Genomic DNA, 20100 nt, shown 5'->3' on the forward strand with positions numbered 1-20100 from the left:
CTTTTGAAAGAAACATTGAGTTGAGTGCAACCATCCACCATTATCCTTGCAGGTTACACGGCATGTGCATAATTACGAGACTGGGTGACGGCCAGTTCATCCGATGCAGGTACCTAACCAGAGCACATGATTGAGGCTCATGTTAGTGACACCAAGATCAATTAGGATAGCCAGGCACCAAACTCGGCAATCTCTGAAATCTAGGCACAAACTGCATTCAGCCTTGTGGAGTTGCCGTTATCGCCACACTGGTATCTTGTGGAGATGACAAGGATATCAAACTGCGCGGATGGGAAATATCATCCTTCAAGGCTGATCTCCTCCCTAGAACACCGCCCCAGCATAGCCCTGCTCTACAAGGGCACTCATCCATCCGTGCTAGGGTCTGTTGGTTGAGGCCTTTGGCCCCCAGCCGAGCTGAGCTGCAGGAGAGGTATTCTCAGACTCATGATTGGTGGCCTGGTTTTGATATTGTTAGAGCTGCACTTTGGCATAAATCCTACGGAAGGGAGGTATAAAGAGGTCTTTCAGAATCAGGCTGCGAGGGAAAACGCGAGTCTGTCCTCTTCCCTTTATTCCCTCAATTGTGGAAATTGAAGCCATGACAACAGCTGTACCTACAAACATCGACCCATGGTCCGTCTCGACTCCCTACGAGAACAGCACCTACGATCTCCAGAATGTCATCTCGCGCAAGTGGGTCAACAGTCCTAATATCCGAGGTACTCTGGATATTCTACAGAGCTGTGTCTTGACCCTCGTTGCGTGCATTTACACTGCGTTGCACCTCGATGTTCCGACAAAGACGAAGTGGCATCGGATCTTGATTTCAAAGGTCAAGTGGTCTTTAATTACGCTGTTTGCGCCGGAGATTGTTCTGTACATGGCTGCAGATCAGTTGGTTGAGGCTTGGAATCTTAGAAAGGAGCTGAGGAAATTGAGGGAGACGCAGCTAGACCCCCCCAAAGGACGTATGTGTCCCTGTTTAACATCCTGCCTCGGGATACTGACATGCTATAGTTTGATATTGATCTCACGTATGCGTTTTTTATTGTCATGGGAGGTGTTCGTATCGACGTCAAGGACCTGCTTTCCTGGCCAGACATTGATGACTCGTCACGGTGGGGAGTTGGTTCTCTCCCTCGCGAGGACGTGGAAGGCCGCGGGACAACAGTCCGAGTTAGCGGTACAACAGTGCTTTGGCTTGCAGGTCAAGGTCATTGGGTCAAGATCCCTCGGGCGAAGATTACCGACAAGAGCAAAGCAGACACGTTTCAGAAAATCCTCGTTCTTATACAGGTCTCCTGGATGATTATGCAATGCATTGCTCGTTGGATGTACAAGTTGCCTCTAACCCTCTTGGAAATTCATACGATGGTTCATGTCGTATGTGCGATGATTCTTTATGGCTTTTGGTTCAAGGTATGCCCGACCTTTCTGATGCTGACATTGCAGGGCCTAATCTGGGATAGAAACCGCTCAATGTTCAAGACCCCGAGGTCATTAGGCCTGACGTTGAGGGATTCGACGGTGAAATCGCACTACTTCTCCAGCGCCAGTTTTACACCACGATCTCGGCAAACTTGTCTCTTTTGGACCCTAGAGAGCCGCTCCCTGACGATTCCGAGATACTGTTACGCTACATCGAGCTAGGACCCGATGAAAAAATGTCCGTGGGCGATGTTCTCCCTAACGGGCTGGCGCTCTACACCGTCCCTGAGGCCCCTGATGAAGCTGCTCCCGAAGACGCCCTTGCTGTTCTCCCTGAAGAAGACCCTGATCTCGATATACTGATAACATATGAGTTTTTGAACCGCTGGCAAGCCATCCTGAACACTTTTGGCGACAAAAGAAGCTACGGCATCATGAAATGCACCGACTTCATCGACGAGGCCAGCAAGACCAACGACGGCATCGACGTTTTCATGTGGAAGCTCCGAAGCATGCCCTTCAGCGAAGGCAAGAGAAACCTCGACATTGACTTTACAACCTTTAGTGGGATGTCAGCCAAGGACCTCAACGAAGAGCTCGAGGATTTCTTTTCCTGGTACGGCGGTCTTTTGGGTCTCGCCGTGGTGCTGTCGGCTTTGTACGGCGGTATACATCTATCTGCATGGAACTGGGTGTTTCCAACCCCCCTGGGAGGGCCTGGTGTGGAAGTTTGCGTGTTTTCTTATCGCTGCTGTGCTGCCACTGTACCACATCTTTAACAAGATCCGTGCTAGTTACTTGGATGGACTGGATGGGTGGGAGACTGCGATGCATGTGGTGTTGTCGCTGACGCTGGTTGTTTACATGTTGGCGAGGATTTACATCATTTTTGAGGCTTTTGCGAGTTTGAGGCATGTTCCTATTGGGGTGTATATGGCACCTGTGTGGGTGCAGATGTTTCCTCATTTCTAGGCTCTGTCGCCCTACGCACGGGGGTGCTGCTGGGAGCTGTTTATATGTGGGGAATATGGATACTATCAAAGACTCAAGGGAGGAATGGGAGGATTAGGTACTTTGTCTGGCTGTCTGGGAAAGTGTTTGTGAATAGAGGTTGGGTTCGTCTATCATGACTTGGGCTATGTGTGTTTGGTCTGCGCTAGACTTGGGTTAATATTGATTCCTTCCATTTTGGGGTGCAGCGAGAGGAATATGATCTTGAATGGTCTTTGATCGAGTTGGGACATCAACTTTGGCCATGCTTGCTATCTATCTAACCTGACATCTATTGCATTGCTTACATTGCCCCATTTATCTATTCCTTGCTTCCTGCCCACTCATCATCACCTCTCTTCCACGTCTTCAAAAACGTCTCGGCCAATGGCTTCCAGATCCTCCACGGCAGCTCGTGACCAACATCCTCAAACAAGACATATTCAGCCTTTTCAATCTCCCTCGCCAACGTTTCTCCGTGCTCCACCCCAAAGATCTGATCATTGGCAGCCTGTATTACAGTAGCCGGACACTTGATTTGGTTGAGCGGCTTGATTCCAGGCCAGTGACCGAAAGAAGCGGCACCGTGGTTTGCATTCTTGCTGTACAGGGTACCTCCGCGCATGTCTCTGTCCACGATCCGCGCGATGCGAGCCTCGAATTGTTGTCTCTCCTCTGGTGAGGGTGGTTTAGTTGTGAGGCCGTTGTAAAGGATGATTCCATTCCTGATGTGCGTCTCCCTCCCGTCTCCGAAGCCGGCGATTGTTGGCTGGAGTCCCAGGTTGAGTACGTCTTTGACGGGCAGTTCCTCGCTCGGGCCGGGGGACGTGTACAACAAGGTCAGGCTCCTGACTTGTTGGGGTCTGCGTGCGGCAACCATGGTCGCGATGCCCCCTCCCATGCTGGCCCCAACGACATGGAATCCCTTTGTGTTCAGTCCAAGGTGATCAGCTAGACCCTCGACGTCGTCGGCCATATCAGATATGGTGTACCCGCCAGGAACGGGAAACTCGGTCGACAGACCCGTGTCGCGATGATCATACCGGATAATAAAGTGTCGACTGCCCTCAGGGCTGAACAGAGGGATGAGCTCATCACACCAATCGAGCATGGACCCTGCATGGCCCGCAATGAGAATGACGGCCGAGTCTGTTGGATCGCCAAAGGTTTGGTAGCAAATTCGGACCTTGCGCTTGGCAGGGAGAGTGACGAAGAGTTCTGGAGAGGCGTTCATTTTCTTGGCAGTCTTGGCAGTGGCGTCCTATGTGTTGTTGTTGCTTGTGGGCTGTTCATACAGCGGTGTTGTTGATATGATTGTTGTTAGTGCTGACATGTCGGACCTGAATGCAACCAACCCCATTCTTTCGATTACTGATTATTAAGAACTCTGGCCAATCTTTGAGCAAGATTCGAAACGAAAGTGGGAGACCGCAATGCGAGTGGGATGAATCCTAGTTGCTACGGCAGCGATGGGTGGAAGACAGTGTACAGAGTTAACCACCGCCTTCTCTGTGATAAGCCTTATGAGGGAGTGCGAAGCTCCCTGTGGCAAGATATCCTGCTTTTATACAAGGAACAGCGTGAGGTGTCACAGGGCCATGACTATTGAAGAGGCAATAAGAGAAAGCGTTTACTACTGCTCTGCCTAGACTCACATACCGAGGTAGTTGCGTGAAAACCCAACCCTCACCTCATAACCCACCCCCTGGCTAGTCCACTAACCACAAAGCTACATGCCGCAGCTAAGTACAAACTCAGCTCGCTTTTCTGCCTTCAAACCATGTAGCAAACTTCTTATGCCTCTGCTGTCGAGCTAACCCCCCCGCATCAAGATTGGACAAGCAATCCTTAACCTCCGGTTTAGCCCCATGTTCCAAAAGCAACTTTGCCATCTCCTTGTCTCCACGCCAGCCCGCCGCCATGAGCGGGTTAAAGAAATCCCACGGATCACCAGGAGCTCCGAAGCTCCGCATGTCGGCGACCCAGGGGCGGTCGATCCTGGCGTCGAGGTCCAATCTTGGAATCTCCTCTAGCACCAGTCGTACGAGGTCGAGACGACGCTGGTCACTGAGTGTCTTGGACTCGATGATTGGGACAAGCAAGCCTCCTGTATGGGAAGGGTAGAAGAACCTGTGGCTCGAAATCATGCTACCAGGCATCTTTTCGAAGTATCGACGGCCGATCTCGACATCTGGGCAGTTCAGGATGAATGACGCGACTTGAGACAGAGATGGGAAGAACTTTTTGGCAACCAGGGTAGAGTGGAATTCACCTAAGGCTGGAGAGGTGTACTCGATGGCCCAGGGGTCACTGCCAGCGCGTGTATGACCGAGCGATGTCATTGCTGCTGCAACATTTTCGTCGACAGGGTCATGAATCCAAGCAGAGTTCAACAGGAACGTCCAGATCTGTATCTCGATGGCGACGTTTTCGGGACTCTTGGGAGAGTGTTGGGCTGTATTGGACCACGACTCGGTACGTGCTTCGATTGCGTAGAAAGGGAGACGGTCAAAACTGGACTCTGCTGGGGGTTGAACCGTGTGGACGAGATGCTTGAGGAGTTTGACGTGGCGTCTGCAGTAACAGATGACCAGGAGGAGGTCTGCAGCCTCAGGAGGGAGAGAGGATGGATCCAGGCCCTCCTCGCGCGCGCGTGTCTGGAATTCGTTAGGGTCATCTAGGTTCCAAGCTAGAGAAGCAAGTGCTCGCAGACACTTCCATTCTAGAAGCTGTCAGTAATTAATACATTCATGCGACTCTGGAATACTCGCCTTTGTCCTCGAAAGGGGTGAAGGAAGGAGACCACATCAATGCCCTGACAGATCCCGCAAAAATATCCGAAGTAGTCAGAGGCCACAAATCATTCTCGGGCCACAGCTCCATAGACAAGACATCAAACTTGTGCTTTGCCTGGGACGACTTTCTCAAATGCGCAAGCACACCGTCGAGATACTCGTCTAGGGTGATTCGACCGAGGGCGAACTTGGCAGCGAGGTGGATGAAGCAGGTTTCGCTTTCATCTTTGAGCTCTTTCTTGAGCGTGTCGATGCAGGCGGTTTGGTATTCCCAGCGGATTCTAGGCTCGGAGCCGTCAGTTGAGGCAAGAACTTGCATGTCGAAGACTGGTAGAGGTGTACGAGTGGGTGAGAAGAATTGCTGTTGCTGGTTGATGATGGCCAGGGTGAAGCAGCAAGAACTGTAGGTTATATAATTCCACAAAAAGAGGCAGCCCAAAATTCGAGCGAGATCTATTCTGCCTTCTAAAACTCCTTCTTGGCACTGTGGGCTATAAACTGGCCGCGCCGCACAAGGCACCTTTGACAACCCCTGGTTACGCTGCTGATTGGTCAAGTTACGCTGAGCCCCCAGGCATCATGTTATCAATCAGATAGGTTGAACAGATCTGGAGATGGTGCCTTGTTGTTTAGTATGAGGTAAATTGGTTTATTCTAGTTTCTTTCCATCTGCCTTTGATTTTATCCTCGTCAGATCCGCCCTCCACTGCCTCCTCAACGCAAGGGCAGGGCACCATTTCCATTGACCCCATTAGTGTGATCCTTCAGCACAAGAAATCCCTCGAAGTACTTGGATAGATCATCAAAGTCCTCCAGTTCACCGATCCAGCCAACATATTGATCAGGTCGTACAGCCACGACACAGCCTCGCTTCTTGTCAACACCATAGTTCTTGTAGGCGTCACCGTAGCCCTCATGGTAGCTTTCATCATCGACGTGCACCTTCTCATAGTCCCAGCCGACCTGCTCGTCGTATGGGTGGAGGATATCTGGGAAGTCCCGAAGAAGCTCAGTCTCTTGGCGCTTGGAGGAGTGGATGGTGAGAACCTCGATGACGCTGTCGATCTTGGCTCCAGCGGGTGTGATGCGGTGGAGGAAGCTGCTTGGGTTATCAAGCTGTGCGCAGAAGGCGTCAACACGAACCCTTTGGGAAGCGTCGAGGATATCTCCGGCAAAGAGCACAATGCGGAAACGTCCGTCAGCCTTGAGACGCTCCTGGAAGTGGTAAGGACGCGCGCATGCCTGGTTCAGCACCTTGAAGCTGTTGAAGCGCATGCCAACAGGGATACCAGTAGCAAGAGCCTGCTTCTTGGCGAAGCTCTCCTCTGTGACGGCAACACCAGGCGGCAAGACCACCTTAACCCCGTCGGCTTGAGCAAGAGGATCACCAGCCTTGACCACAAGGTTGCTGGGGCCGTAGTTGACCGACAGGCCAGAAGCAAACATGTTGCCCTTCAGGAAAGCATCCTTGAAGACCTCCATGCTGACGCCCTCCTCGTCCATGACGTCCTTGGCCGGGCGGCCAGAGAATAGACGGCTGAACCGCTGGTCAAACTCAATCAGGTCCTGAGCGACGCGACGTCGTTCGCTCTGGTAGGTCTTGAGGATGCTAGGCTTGGCGATGCCCTTTGCGACCAGGGCAACCTTCCAGCCGAGGTTGTATGAGTCTTGCATGGAGACGTTCATGCCTTGGCCGGCCTTGGGAGAGTGGGTATGGACGGCGTCGCCAGCGAGGAAGACACGCTCATGGGCGTCAAAGCCAGTACCAACACGCTGGCCAATCTAGACATTGTTAGCAATGGTGCAATGCGACATGAGTTGAAGGTTGTACCTGGTAAGCTGTCCACCAGTCGCAGTACTCATAGTCAAGCGTATAAGGCTGGATAATCTTCTGAGCAGCCTTGAAGATCAAGTCGGGGCTAATCTTGGATCGATCGGCTCGACCAGAAGCATCAGGTGTAACCTCCTTGAGTTGGATATACAGACGAACAAGCTTGTTCTCTCGAGGAATGATCATGAGACTGCCATTCTCTGCAGAGTGAATAGCGCATCGCATGCGAATGTCGGGAAAGTCGGTCTTGGGGATGATGTCCATGACACCCCATATAAAGTCAGTAGCCTCACCTTGAAGCTCGAGACCAGTTTGCTGACGGACCCAGCTGCGTGCGCCGTCGCAGCCGAGGACGTACTTGGCATGGACGGTCTCGCTCTCGGCGTCTCGCTCCTGGGCCTTTTGGAGAAGCTTCAGGTCCTCATTCTCATCGTTGAAAACGAGGTTACTTCGGAAAAGACCATCAGAAGCCTTGGTCTTGCTAGCAGTAGCTTGCTGAGCAGGCGTAGCCTCTTCCTCGGTCAAGTGTCGTAGCTTGACAGTGACGGGGTAGGCGTCGACGTCGTCCACCTTGGACTCATCAATGTGTAGCGACTCGGGTAGGATTGCGCGCTCGACCTTGATGGCGTCGTTAGAGAACTTCTTGATGTTGTCGAGGAAGAAGCGCTCAATGCGGCCTTGATGGAGGACGATCTGCTGGAAGCGGGAGAGGCCGACGATGGTGTCGGGGATGCGATCGGAGCGACGGATGACGCCGTCTGAGCCAGGGTTCTATGGGTAAAGTTAATATCGAGACGGGTTGTCAATGAGAGTGTTGTATACGCACCCACATGCAGATCTACAAATTGTTAGCAAGATGTCAAGATAGTAATAGCATAGATGGTACCTCAATCATGTGGTTGGCCTCCTTCCATGCCCGATCGCCAAAACCCAAGCTATCAAAGATCTCAAGACTCCGACATTGAAGACCATCAGCCTGACCGCAGAAGATCTTGGCATTTCTCTTGTCGACAATACGAGCCTTGACACCACAATGCGCCATCCACGCAGCGGCCATCAGCCTGGACGGTCAGTCAAATTGAGGCCATCACATGTGAAGGAGGGACCTACCCAGCAGGGCCGGCGCCGACAATGAGTCTGCATGCACCGGTCAGTATGTGATATGCAGTCAATATGCAGGAACAGTCAGTCACTGCTTACACGTCGACATTAGATTCAGGAACCTGTCCATTGGCCATCTTGTCGTTTTGTCTAGGTGGGTAATGCAAAATCTCGCCTTTCTTTCGAACGCTGTATACAACAAAAAATGAGAAAAAACAATGTGCAGAGATGAGCTCGATCAACGTCCGAACGCGGGGAGTAACATAGCTATCATTAGAGTTGGGCCCAAAACAAAGAGATAAGGGGAGCGCATTGTGTTATTTCCACAACCAACGCTGCGTTGCAACGGTTCTCGAATAGTATCGTGTACCGAACTTTTGACCTGCCACCGAGTTTGCGACGAACGTTTGGGGCCCCTGCCGAGTTGCATCGACTGTCCATAGCGGGAAACGTCTAGTCCTTAAGAGGTGAAGTTACCCCCTGATCGCCAAGTGTCGCTGCCTTCTTTTGTCAAGTGCATCTACGAGGCCCGCCCGATGCTCCCTTGTCTCGGGACATGGGGGCTCTGGAATTCCGGGGGCAACAAGACATGGAGATGTTGGGAATTACGTATTGCCAATAGGCGACAGGATCCGCGAGGTCCCGGTTTCATCCCCAGCACTCGAAGATCCTTCAGCCCGTAAATTAGGGTTTCCAACGTCGACCCCGGAAATAGCCATGATCGACAGTTTCCTCCCCTAGTTTTCTCACGGCGGAATGCGACGCGGGCACAACGGTTAACGGTCCCGGACACTACCCGGCTGAGCTAGCAGGGGACCCCTTCTAGAATAGAGGTTCTGTTACGTAGATCACTTTCGTATCTAGATAAGCGTGCGGGAAAAACGAAAGCCGTCGAGGATACGCTGCGATGCTACACTGCTGGTTACGTTGTGGATGATCAAAACGACTGTCACATTTTGAACCTAGAGGCCCCCCTTGGCGTCGCATTGCTTGATCCTCCGACACTTGGCTTCTTGTGCCCAGAGGTGGATTAGGTATTTGTGTCAAATCAGGTTGAGAGACAGAAGTTCTTACAGTGGCGATTGTCGCCACTTCATCTCTCTTACGCCTTAAGCGACGTTGAGCATTCCAATCTCGTTATGTACCCGATGATCACCGTCCCCAGAGTCTTCACGAGCCACCAGAAGGTCCCGGACGTAAGCTAAGCTTAGCTCCCTGTGCTTTATGCCGGCCCCCACGGCAGTTTGTTCCCTGTCAAAGTCAGCATACAGCCACCTCCGTATTCTGCCGCCCACAGCAATGATGTACGAAACGTGCCAAACAGTTACGCAGTTAGCGCCGCAGAGTCCCTGAACAACGCTGCATTTTCACCGTTCCACTGTAACATCGTGCAGACGCGAAGCCCCTTGGCGGTGTATCAGCAATTGGTGAGGTAGCATGGCTTCTGAAAAGACGAATTAGACCGCGAGAGTTTTCAGGGATCGGGGACAGGACGGAAACTCCACTGCATGCAACAATGACAACGACATGCCTGCCTGATAGTTAGCACATGCAGCTGAGGCCCTCTAGAGAGCAGGTTCCACTCTATTGCAGGAGGTGATATCAGTATCCCAGCATGATGGTTACGACCCTGTGTTCGCTGAGGCTGCCAGGAGCTGTGCCCAGCTTACCAGCTCGGCGTTTCGGCAGCGGATGAGCCAGGGACAGGCATCCACAGGTTCGTTCGTACCCTGCTGCTTTGAGCGATCGAGATTTCTGCAGGAATTGTTTTAATTAATCGTCGGCTCCTATCCGCGAAGAAGAGGCACTGAACAAAGCAATAACGATCTCGTAATGCAGTCTGCAGGAGTAACAGGGACATCCATACTTGATATCTTATACCCATCCAAAGAAACCTCCCAAACACGGCTAGGCAAACCGACAAAGTTTTCGCATCGTCGGTCGACGAAGGTTCCGGAAAACGGGGACTGCAACATCGTCATACATCTTTGATTCGTGTTTCCCCTTGATCGACGTTGAGCCCCTGGATCGGCAGTCGATAGCACCAAGACCTCGAGGCTGGACTCTTTGTTTCTTTTTTGTTGTTGGTTTCTATCTTTCTCTTCTATTTAGACTTGACCAACTTCGAAAGTTCCGCTCCCTTTTACCCGAAGGAGGGCGTCTAATCGATTACACGCTTCTTCAACGACCAACACAGTTCTTCGCTTGACCCCCATGTCGATTCGTCTGGACGCCTGCATCTGACGGAAACGCGACAACAGCCCGCGATGGCTACGCCCGAGGAGCAGCAAGCTGCCGCCAACTCCTTCATTCAGGAAGTATGGGGTCTTCAAGGCGTGGCGTACCTGGTTGTGGGCCTGCGGTATTACAGCCAGTTTACGTCTTTTGGTCGGCGTCTACAGTGGGATGACATCCTGATGCTCTTGGCAACTGTAAGTCAGACGCGCAAAGTGGAGGTATAGTGTCTAACATTTTTCTAGATCACCTACACGGCCGAATCAGTTGCAGCATACTATGTCGTGGCGTACTGGAAAGCACTTGCAAATAACGGCATAACACCGGAGCAAAGAGAAGCATTACGAAGTGACCCCGATAGTCCGGAATGGGAGCTGCGCATCAACGGCTCCAAGACACATGTTATTGGTCTGATACTTTACATGACACTTCTATGGCTGTTGAAGGGATACTGGATTGTTTACTACAACCGCCTAACGTGAGTTCTCCCCTGGGCTATATGATAGGCTGCAGAATGACCTGACGTGTGTTTGTAGTGAAGGTGTTAGCTCGGCGAAGCGAGTAGCCTACTGGGGCGCGTACATCATGCCCATCACCTACGTTTCCTGCCTCCTGGTTGCGTTTCTTAAGTGCATACCGTTCGAAAAGCAATGGCAGATTGATCCAGAGCCGCCGAGTAAGTTTCCCCATCCACACGAAGGAAGTCGAGTCTGTCTAACACGCATGTTATAGACTCTTGTATGCCTGCCATCACGTACATCCAAACCATCTACGTCATGGCCATGAACACAATCACAGACTTTTATCTCATGGCTATTCCCCTTCCCATGGTATGGCGAGCTAGGATGCCTTGGAGAAAGAAGCTTGTCATCATGGTCATGTTCAGCGGTGCTTTTCTTGAGATGGCCTTTGGTATCCTGCGTGCTGTCTCTATCCTCACTGTAGGTATCCTATACTTCTTAAATGCATCCCTCGGGCTAACTGTTCCTCTAGAAAGGCAACACTGACCCCGCCCAGTCTGGCTACTGGTCAGTTCGTGAATCCTTTGTCAGCTTCGTCCTCACCAACATGCCCATGGTCTACCCTCTTGTCAAGAGGTTCATCGAGAAGAGCGTCAGCAGCTCCAAGGGCAACAGCCGACCAGGCCTTGGAGATAGCCAAGGCTACCGACTGGAAAGCTTCAAGAACAAGTCAGCTTCTCGACCACGACCAGACGAGAGGGACCTGGGCGATACAGTCTGGGGCTCCAAGGAACATATCGTCGCCACCGAGACCATCGACAAGGGACAATCGAGTGGGGATGATGCGTCGTTGCCAGGCTCGGACAAGGCGCCGAATTCGTACAACACCCGCCCTAGGGGTCCGACAACGGCTGGAGCTATCGGTGGCAATTCGTCTGCGGTCGCTTCATTTGGAGGCGCCAAGAACTGGAGACATGGTGCTAAGGCGGGAGATCAAATCATCGTAACCAATGAGTATACTGTGAGGGTTGACGAAGAGGCCGCCAGTGGAACACCAGGTCACTATGCTGGCCGCTGAGTGTGCCTGAGAAGAGTGTTTGTGTTATATCTGTTTCCCTTGAGAAGAAGAATGGAGTTTGGTATTGGGAATGTATTATAGAGTCTGTACTTACAAAACTAGCGAACATAATTAGAAGCCTAGAGGTACCAAACAGTTCTTGAGTAAATTACACGGCTATTAAACCCATTGGAGATCTAAAAAGGCAGAAAAACATTGGACAATACCCAACCACACCCGATTTACCCTGTCACCCGTAAACACCATAGAATCCTCACTACGCATCCACGACCCTTTCGTACGACCCCTATCCACCAGTATAACTGTATCGTAGAAACACTAGCCACCTCAGTAATCCCCAAGCCGCTCATCTAATTCGAATAATCTGCAGGATCATAAGGCTTGGACATGGGAATACCCTCCTCCCGAGACATCTCGACAGTTGGGACATTGTAGTACGTCTTTTGCGAACGATTGAAGACAACGCCGGGGTGGGCGATGCAAAGAGAGAAGATGGCGACAACAATGAGGCTGAGTTGGAAACAATAATTAGCACAAGATCCACACTAGAGGCGATGGAAAGGAACTTACACTCCCTCAAGCCCGATAAAGAGGCCCTCATGCTTGATTGACTCTCCACTGTAGCCTTCCTTCAACTCGTCGGCACGGAAAATGCAACGAGCAAGTGTAGTCAAGACGGCCAAGGCGAGGAAGCCGAAGAACAGCTTGTCTCTCGCTCCAAGTTGCTTGGACTTGCTGGACTTGAGGTACCGGAACATGTAGTCGGCAAACAGGACGCTGAACACGACGAGCATGATGACTTGCAGGATGAGTCCTGCCATGGCGATCTTGACACCGACTTGGCTGCTGCCGGACGAAGATGCAGATAGACCGCCGCCGGTGCCCTGGAGTACGAGGGAGAGGATGTCGAAGGGGACAAATATCCAAGCAAAGAACTTTGTTGGGAAGCGGGCCAGGCTGGGAGAGTAATGTTCGATGCTATTTCTGTTAAGCTTTTACAACTCTGCAATGTAGTGGCTAACCAACCTCTGTCCAAGTGTCACATAGATGGCTGCACAATAAAACACAGGCGCCTGGGTGATGCAGACTGTTCCCTGTTAGCCAACACTCCTTACGTGAGACTTTTGGCTACGTACTGATCTGGGTAATGAAGGCCCCAAAGCTCCACGGGTTCTTGTACAACAGGATGCGCCCGATGTAACCGACGACCTCGTGGGTGCAGCTCAAGATCATGCACCACATGAACCACGGAGTTTTCCATCTGAGACCGAGATAGGCGTGGACAAAGGTACCGAGGGTGAAGAGTGCGGCGAAAGTGATATTGGCTGGGAGGGAAGGCCGGTAGCTGTAGACGCTCATTTCAATGGTACAAAGCTGTTGAACACATTGTTAGCAACTAGTACTTGAGAAATATTTGGGGCTGGCAGATGGAGCTCACCTCGAATGTGCAATTGGCGTTAGGCCCAAATGTGACTAGGTTAGTGTGGTTCGACATGATGGCGGTTGTTGGTATGGAGGGATAAGACTGAGTCGAAGGGGGAAATCTTCAGATAGGGGGCTTGATAGCGAGAGAAATAAAGAGACAAAATGGTTGTGAGTGAGTGAGTGAGTGTGCAATAATGAGATGGATGAAGAGTGAAGGTTGAGGATGTGTAAGGAAGTACAGCAAGTTAATATATGAGTCCATTCGACATACTGCTTCTAAGAATACATTGAGGCCTCTGCCGCAGTCGTACCTTTGTTCTATTGCTGACGACATCGAAGATTTGCTTCTCCGTTGCGCCTCACAAGAGGATCCCTGAAACACATTAAAACCAGCAAACCAGGACGCCCATCCGGTGTAGCGAATGAAAAGAGCCCCAGAAATGTCAACTTCAACGGTCATCCCGAGATAGAATCAGCACAAGGTCGCAACGGCGTGTCACAGAGGTTCAGCTCCGACATTTCCAAATCTACGCGAATATGCATCTATTGGCCAAGCTTTGCTTGTGGCTGCTGACGTCCGATAACTCAAATACCATGGGTCCCGCCGTGACAGGTGAACGTTGCGAGCTGACCAGTCAGCTTCAACGAAAATGCCGCTTTTATCTCCCCACTAGAGATGTTATGGGGCCCCTGGCACGAGGTGGGTGAGACTCAGCCCTGCGGATTAAGGTGTGAGACACATGGCAATAGATGCGGGTTGACAAATGGGATGGTCCGATTAGAGACGAAGCTTGGAATTATCCTGGAGGCAGTGTTGAGAATACGCTATTGGTAAGATTGAGCTGAGCTGGTTTCAGGGTTCGGTAACTGTAATCGGACTATCTGTTCTGTTGTTCAACTCGGAGTGCATCTACAAAATTGCCAGTATAAAACTGGCCATGTATCTCATCGACAAAGTCCGATAGCCCATTCTTTCACGTTGCATCACACCCAAGAAAAACAAGCTACTCTCGTCACTCAAACTACCACTCGCTCCCCAAACACCAAAATGCGTCTTCAATCAGTTGTCTCCGTCCTCTTTGCTTCTGCCTTTGCCCAAGGCGCCCTCCACCCCAACGAACCTCGCAACTTGGTCAACGCCAACGACATCAAACCCCGTCAGACGGCCGACAGCGCAGAGTGTGCCACCATCTTCGAACCCCTCGTCACCGGTCTGCCGTCTCTGCCCCCCGACTTCATCTCCTTCTGGAGTGATAACAACCCCCAGACCAAGGGCTGTCTTGCCCAGCCCCCTCCGTCCCTGACGTCTCAGTTCGCGAGCGTCTACGACGACTTCGGTTCGTGGATTTCGTCCAACGATGGCGTCTTTTCGAGTATCGCTTCCAAGTGCCCCCAGTACAATTTTAATGGGGGTGGTTTTGCCAAGAGGGCGGATTTCCCTGCGGTTTTTTCTCAGCTCCCTCCTGAGGCGGCTTCTTGACTCGAGTTTGCCACTGCTTCGGGTATACCTCCTGAGTGGGCTGCGTACGGTTCCTATTCTCCTTGCCCAGCCTCAGCCACCACTTCGATTGTTGAAGCGACTGCAACTCCCATCGAAACCGGAAGCATCTCGACTCCATCGCCGGTTTTGGTTAACGGGGTAGATCGCAGCATGGCCCGTCCTGTTTACTTTGCGGTTGTTGCTGGAATGGTCGGAGCGGCTGTCGCCATGTAAGGGGCTTAGAGGTGCTGTGGTTATGGATGCTTTTCAAGGGATGCAATTATCATTCGTGTAACGCCCGCGTGGCAATTTTTCAGATATTTTGATTCGTCAATGGTGGAGGAAGGTCTCTGTGTCAATAGACGTCTAATCATTTCTTGCATGTCTCTCTCATTCTCTGTTCGCCCGTAAACTAATGCCAACAGCCTGGCGATTTTAGACCTAAGGTGATAACGTCCCCCTTTTCGTCAACTGCGCCTCGAGAACTCTCCGAACCCAAAAGACGAAATATGTGATAAGAATCTCCTCGGAGGCCTGCGGCTATTTTTGCACCCAAGAGTTTGCTCGGCTTTGTCCAGTTCCCGCCCTGGTATTTCAGCCACGTTCTAACAACTGCAGCCCAGCCTTCATGGGGAATGAGATTGGTTCCCTTGGAATCAGCCCTGTATTACAGTTATCTTAGTGTACTCCCGTCATGGTTAGCCATGCGAGCTACCCAATCAGCATCACTCCTAAACAATCATCCCCGACCTATTCCCAACATCCCTGCTTGCTCTTGTGATATCGCCCGCTAACAACTGCCGATTCACGCCAGCAACGTTGGCCAAGAGTACCGAATTCCAAATGAAGGGTTATCAAAACCATACGCTAAAGCACTGAGCATACAGCCGGTGCCAGGAAACGACGCCATGCGCACCAGTAGCCACCAATGAATCCTTGCCACGTGAGACTCGCTTGCTGAAAGAGAAATAGTCTATTAGCACTACATTAAGAAATTCACTATCCGTGACACAATTTCAAGTATCCACCCCGTTCCCCCAAAGCTCAGTTCGGATGCCATGTCCCCAAGAAGAAGGTGTCATTATGCGAAAATGACAGCTCCCGCTCCTCCAGCATGGTCGCCATGGACATGGCCAACCGAAGTCCCATCTGCAGACCCATCTGTCTTATCGTCTTTGCCACCCACTGCCTCTGCTCCTTGGGCGTAGTCCTCAACATGGCGGAAAAGAACAGAGGCCAAAGGAGAAGCCATCCTCCTGGAGTGGCGACATCGTCCGAGTAGGTGAACTGTCTGACGCCCCCGGCTTCCCTATCGCCTGGCTGATGGCCGAGATGATATGCGACGCTGTGGCAAATGCCATTTGCCATGTCGACGAGCACTTTTCCCGAGCTCTGTAAATTGGCTTTTTGATCTTCCGTGCCGTACTTGAGTGTGGCGGTAATTATGGACTCGTGGATGAGCAGCCGAATGTTGCGGTAGCTGTTCCAAACACAAGCAACCCACGGATCATAATACATGTCGTATTGCTGATCATACCCGCTGGACGGCGTCCCACCAGGCCCGATAGAGCGGTAGGATTTGTAAGACCAACTGGGAGGCAATGCCCGAGCCCATTCATTCAACATATTGTCGATGGGAAGTAGACGCGCCGCCACTGTCTCAGGATCCTTGATGTCTCGGTACTTCAGTTCAGCCCTAGCCCTAGCAAGAATCTCATTGATCTCCGCGAAGCGATTTGCTGGCTCCAGTTCCTTGATGTCCATGCGCTCTGCCCACTTGGACCACTTTGCCAGTGCGTAGGGTATGGGTTCCTGCAGCTGATGGCTTGTCATGACCTGTAAGGGGTGAGTATATGCAGGAACCATGAGATGAGTGGCTTACGATGATGCGACGCATCTGGATGAAGAGCTTTAGGGAGGCCTCGCTTTTGAACTGGCCTGGTCCTCGCATCTCGATGCACTGTGCTGCGGCAATGGTGTGCTGGCTGAAGGACTGCATGGAACTGACATCAGCGGATGCAATAGTCTGCCTTTCAGTCAGCTATAGCCTCACAAGGAGGGATATCAGGCTAACCTCGAACATCCCCATGAGCATGACTGCAGCTAGGGTCTGATCCGATACACGTTCAACAGGATCTTGAAGTGCATCGCGCAGCTGTCGAATAGCTTTGCCGTACATCCGAAACGCCTCAGATCGCCATGCAGGAGCGTTACCTGTGTTGGACAAAGCTGCAAGACCTGCAGCCGCCGTAATGGTGCTAAGAACCCCAAACGAAGACGTCTCATTTTGCAAGAGACCGGGGAGGTACTCATGATTCCCCCTAAGGGGTGCAGAGCGGGATGCTCCATTGATAGTGAGGACGTATTGCTGTATGAAGAAACTGGTCGCCTGGTCTGTGGTTGATGGAGAGACACTCCGTGTTCTTGCCCCGAGCACAGAGACGGCGTTAGGAGTAATAGGCTTATTCTTCTTCTGCACAATTCCCGTCTGGTTGCGAAAGTTGACATCTGCCTCTGTCGGAAAGCCTGGGCACTTCCACCCAGATTTCGTGCACTGAGAGCATGCTGGCGAGAGTAAGTCGCACTATAACTCAACATTAGCCTCCTTTCACGATGTGTCAAATTGTTTCACCTTGATCTTCCTCTTCTTGCACGTCGCGCACGCTCTGCTTGGTTTCCCCGTATTGACCATCTTGCCTTGATCCTTACCTCGACACTTGTTCAAAGGTGGCATGAGGCCGGTACATATGTAGGTTCGCACGCAATCAGTAGCCCATGCGAGTTGTCCAATCAGAGAGGGTTTTCGGTATTTGATTTCAGCTGCTGACGGGCTGACAGGACCCCTGCCGCCACTTTTAGTCGGCATTGTCCGAATAGCATCATCCTTCGGCTATTTAGACGGTGAATTTGGAATGACCGCAGTTCTTCAAATCCTGTAATTCCAAATGGTACCTTGACTTACCATGATCCCTGCATGATAGCAGTTCCTGATGGGTTCCCTCCGTGGGATCTGGGGATATAAGGCTGATGCAGCGCCCTTTGGTGGCTGCCAGACTCGACTGGATCACTTCACACTCTTTAAGTTTCTCCTGTTTAACCCGACTCAATACCCCGCGTTTTTGGCCAAAATGAGGCCTTTGATTCCCCTCCTAGTGCTCGTTAGCGGTGTGGCGGCCGCCCCGTCAAAGTCGTGTTCAACCCCCACGCCGTTTCCCACCGTCGACCTCGGATATGAGATTCACCAGGCCATATCTTTCAACGTTTGTACTTTAACACCTTCAAAATACCCAGCTAAAAGTGGTGTAGGAAACTGGACAGTACTACAACTTCTCCAACATCCGATATGCCAGACCCCCCACTGGCGAGCTGCGGTTCACCGCACCCCAACCCCCAGTGAAGAACCGCAAAGCCATACAGAAGGGTGGCATCGGCTCGTCATGCCCGCAAGCATTAGCCGAGTGGTACGCCTGCAACTTGGCTCTACAAAAACAAGTGATTAAATCACCCAGCGAATGCGGCAAACATCTCATCCCCCCACCAGACCCTTTGGAACGGGAAGACTGCCTCTTCTTGGATGTCATTGCTCCTCGCGCCGCCATTGACGAGCCTTCGAAGAAGGTTCCGGTCATGGTTTGGATCTATGGTGGTGGCTATGCATTTGGTCGAAAGGGACTGGATGGTGATCCGTCTGGGTTGATTGAGCGGAGCAAGGAGGTTGATCCTGATGGCCGCGGGGTGATTTTCGTCACATTTAACTACCGAGTATGTCTCAAAGATGCTTTCCTCTCTGTGAAATACTAACAAATTCCCAAGGGCGGAGCATTCGGCTTCCTGTCTGGCCCTAACGTCAGGGCCAACGGCACCGCCAACGTCGGACTGCTTGATCAACGCTTAGCATTGGAATGGGTGCAAGACAACATCCATCTCTTTGGCGGCGACAAAGACCGCGTGACAGTCTTTGGTCAGTCTGCGGGAGGTGGCTCCATTATGCACCAGATCACTGCGTATGGAGGTCTCCGTGGCCGAGTCCCCTTCCAGCAAGCTATCATCCAATCTCCTGGTATCCCTCTTTTGCCAGGAAACAAGCAGCAAGATGATCTACTCCAAGATTTCCTTGGCAGATTGAACGTTTCAACCATTCAGGAAGCTCGCCAGCTCCCTTATGAAGCCTTATACAAGGCCAACGCCGACATGGTAGCCATCTCTCCCCAGGGCACTTTTACCTGGGCGCCAGGTCCTGACGGATCATTCGTCCCAGCCCTTCCAGGCACTCTTCTTGCCCAGGGTAGTTTTGATAAGTTTGTCAAGATCATGACTGCGTTCAACCACAACGAGACCGAGTACTTCACCAGCCAGGACAACGTTAACAATACCGTCTTTGTCGACAACCTCAAGGCCACGTTCCCGGCCGCTCAGAAGTCCGTCATCGACTACATCTCCAAGAAACTTTACCCACCTGTTTTTGACGGAAGCCAGCCATACAAGGACTTCTTCACCCGCGCCAAGCTTTCCCTGGCTGAGGCTGGTTTCGTGTGCAACACGCACTACCTACAAAAGGCCTTCAGCCGCCTTGGTCCCACTTATGGCTATAAGTTCAGTATTCCACCTTCTTTCCATGGCCTCGACGTCTTCTTCACCTTTTTCAACGGACCGAGCGAAGTTGTTCCCGCTTCTGCAGGCCCTCTTGCTTTGATGCTTCAGCGGTATCTCGTGTCCTTTGCCCTCACTGGTAAGCCTAACGCTCAGGCTGAGCTTGATATGCCAGTGTATGGTCCAAAGGGTCAGTTGCTTGAGTTCACTGAGAGCGGCCTTGATATTATCCCCGATCCTAGCAACAACGACAGATGTGACTGGTGGCAGAAGGCGCTGTACTTCTAAGGGTTGCTTTCATGGCCAGGACGGGGGATCTTGCTCCTCTTTCGGTGATTTTCCGGTAATTGTAATTCTTGAAACGTTGGATGTGGTGGTGGGCTTGATTAGGTGGCGTTGCATAGCCCAAGAGTGATGCATTTCCCTTCTTGTCAGTTGCCTCGGCGGACTAACCCATGGCGGGGATGAAAATAGCCTTGGATTAGTGATTCTCATCCTCGTTGCCTTTTTTCTTTCAGATAGCATGTATTACTCATACATTTAATACTCTTAGTACTGCTTCAAGAGCCCGGCTTACTAGGGAGTAAGAATGAGGACTCCTAAGTGCGGTGTCAACATCTTTAGCCCAATAGACCGACAATCGAACGGCTTCGTATCATTAAATCAAACAGAAGGCGCACGGG

The 20100-nt window shown here is 51.6% G+C and overlaps 8 protein-coding genes across 8 annotated transcripts; 4 read left to right on the plus strand and 4 right to left on the minus strand.

Annotated features, from left to right (window-relative positions):
- Positions 1-601: 601 nt before the first annotated feature.
- On the plus strand, positions 602-2210 carry MRS44_002252 (uncharacterized protein; the record flags this gene model as incomplete). Its single annotated transcript, XM_065622751.1, has 3 exons — positions 602-835; positions 1021-1422; positions 1473-2210. The coding sequence occupies 3 exons, from the start codon at positions 602-604 to the stop codon at positions 2208-2210; spliced, it is 1374 nt and encodes a 457-aa protein (XP_065478823.1).
- Positions 2211-2743: 533 nt separating this feature from the next.
- On the minus strand, positions 2744-5535 carry MRS44_002253 (uncharacterized protein; the record flags this gene model as incomplete). The annotated part of the gene is made up of 5 exons (XM_065622752.1): positions 2744-3682; positions 4144-4150; positions 4201-5078; positions 5137-5143; positions 5189-5535. 5 exons carry the CDS (start codon positions 5533-5535, stop codon positions 2744-2746), a joined length of 2178 nt encoding a protein of 725 aa, XP_065478824.1.
- Positions 5536-5930: 395 nt separating this feature from the next.
- On the minus strand, positions 5931-8285 carry MRS44_002254 (uncharacterized protein; the record flags this gene model as incomplete). The annotated part of the gene is made up of 6 exons (XM_046284316.2): positions 5931-6998; positions 7048-7818; positions 7874-7885; positions 7934-8108; positions 8158-8184; positions 8248-8285. The coding sequence occupies 6 exons, from the start codon at positions 8283-8285 to the stop codon at positions 5931-5933; spliced, it is 2091 nt and encodes a 696-aa protein (XP_046126826.2).
- Positions 8286-10415: 2130 nt separating this feature from the next.
- On the plus strand, positions 10416-11922 carry MRS44_002255 (uncharacterized protein; the record flags this gene model as incomplete). Its single annotated transcript, XM_046284317.2, has 5 exons — positions 10416-10580; positions 10629-10861; positions 10920-11059; positions 11116-11324; positions 11377-11922. The coding sequence occupies 5 exons, from the start codon at positions 10416-10418 to the stop codon at positions 11920-11922; spliced, it is 1293 nt and encodes a 430-aa protein (XP_046126827.2).
- Positions 11923-12272: 350 nt separating this feature from the next.
- On the minus strand, positions 12273-13417 carry MRS44_002256 (uncharacterized protein; the record flags this gene model as incomplete). Its single annotated transcript, XM_046271533.2, has 5 exons — positions 12273-12432; positions 12493-12900; positions 12949-13009; positions 13059-13296; positions 13361-13417. The coding sequence occupies 5 exons, from the start codon at positions 13415-13417 to the stop codon at positions 12273-12275; spliced, it is 924 nt and encodes a 307-aa protein (XP_046126828.2).
- A 978-nt stretch (positions 13418-14395) lies between these two features.
- On the plus strand, positions 14396-14827 carry MRS44_002257 (uncharacterized protein; the record flags this gene model as incomplete). Its single annotated transcript, XM_046271528.2, has 1 exon — positions 14396-14827. One exon carries the CDS (start codon positions 14396-14398, stop codon positions 14825-14827), a length of 432 nt encoding a protein of 143 aa, XP_046126829.2.
- A 1044-nt stretch (positions 14828-15871) lies between these two features.
- Positions 15872-17803, minus strand: MRS44_002258 (uncharacterized protein; the record flags this gene model as incomplete). The annotated part of the gene is made up of 5 exons (XM_065622753.1): positions 15872-16663; positions 16710-16853; positions 16902-17392; positions 17537-17670; positions 17790-17803. The coding sequence occupies 5 exons, from the start codon at positions 17801-17803 to the stop codon at positions 15872-15874; spliced, it is 1575 nt and encodes a 524-aa protein (XP_065478825.1).
- A 152-nt stretch (positions 17804-17955) lies between these two features.
- Positions 17956-19705, plus strand: MRS44_002259 (uncharacterized protein; the record flags this gene model as incomplete). The annotated part of the gene is made up of 3 exons (XM_046280272.2): positions 17956-18087; positions 18134-18589; positions 18641-19705. 3 exons carry the CDS (start codon positions 17956-17958, stop codon positions 19703-19705), a joined length of 1653 nt encoding a protein of 550 aa, XP_046126831.2.
- Between the last annotated feature and the right edge of the window lie 395 nt (positions 19706-20100).

Source organism: Fusarium solani, assembly GCF_023522795.1.
Source record: "Fusarium solani strain SB1 chromosome Unknown bctg00000001, whole genome shotgun sequence".
Classification (NCBI taxonomy): Eukaryota; Fungi; Ascomycota; class Sordariomycetes; order Hypocreales; family Nectriaceae; genus Fusarium; species Fusarium solani.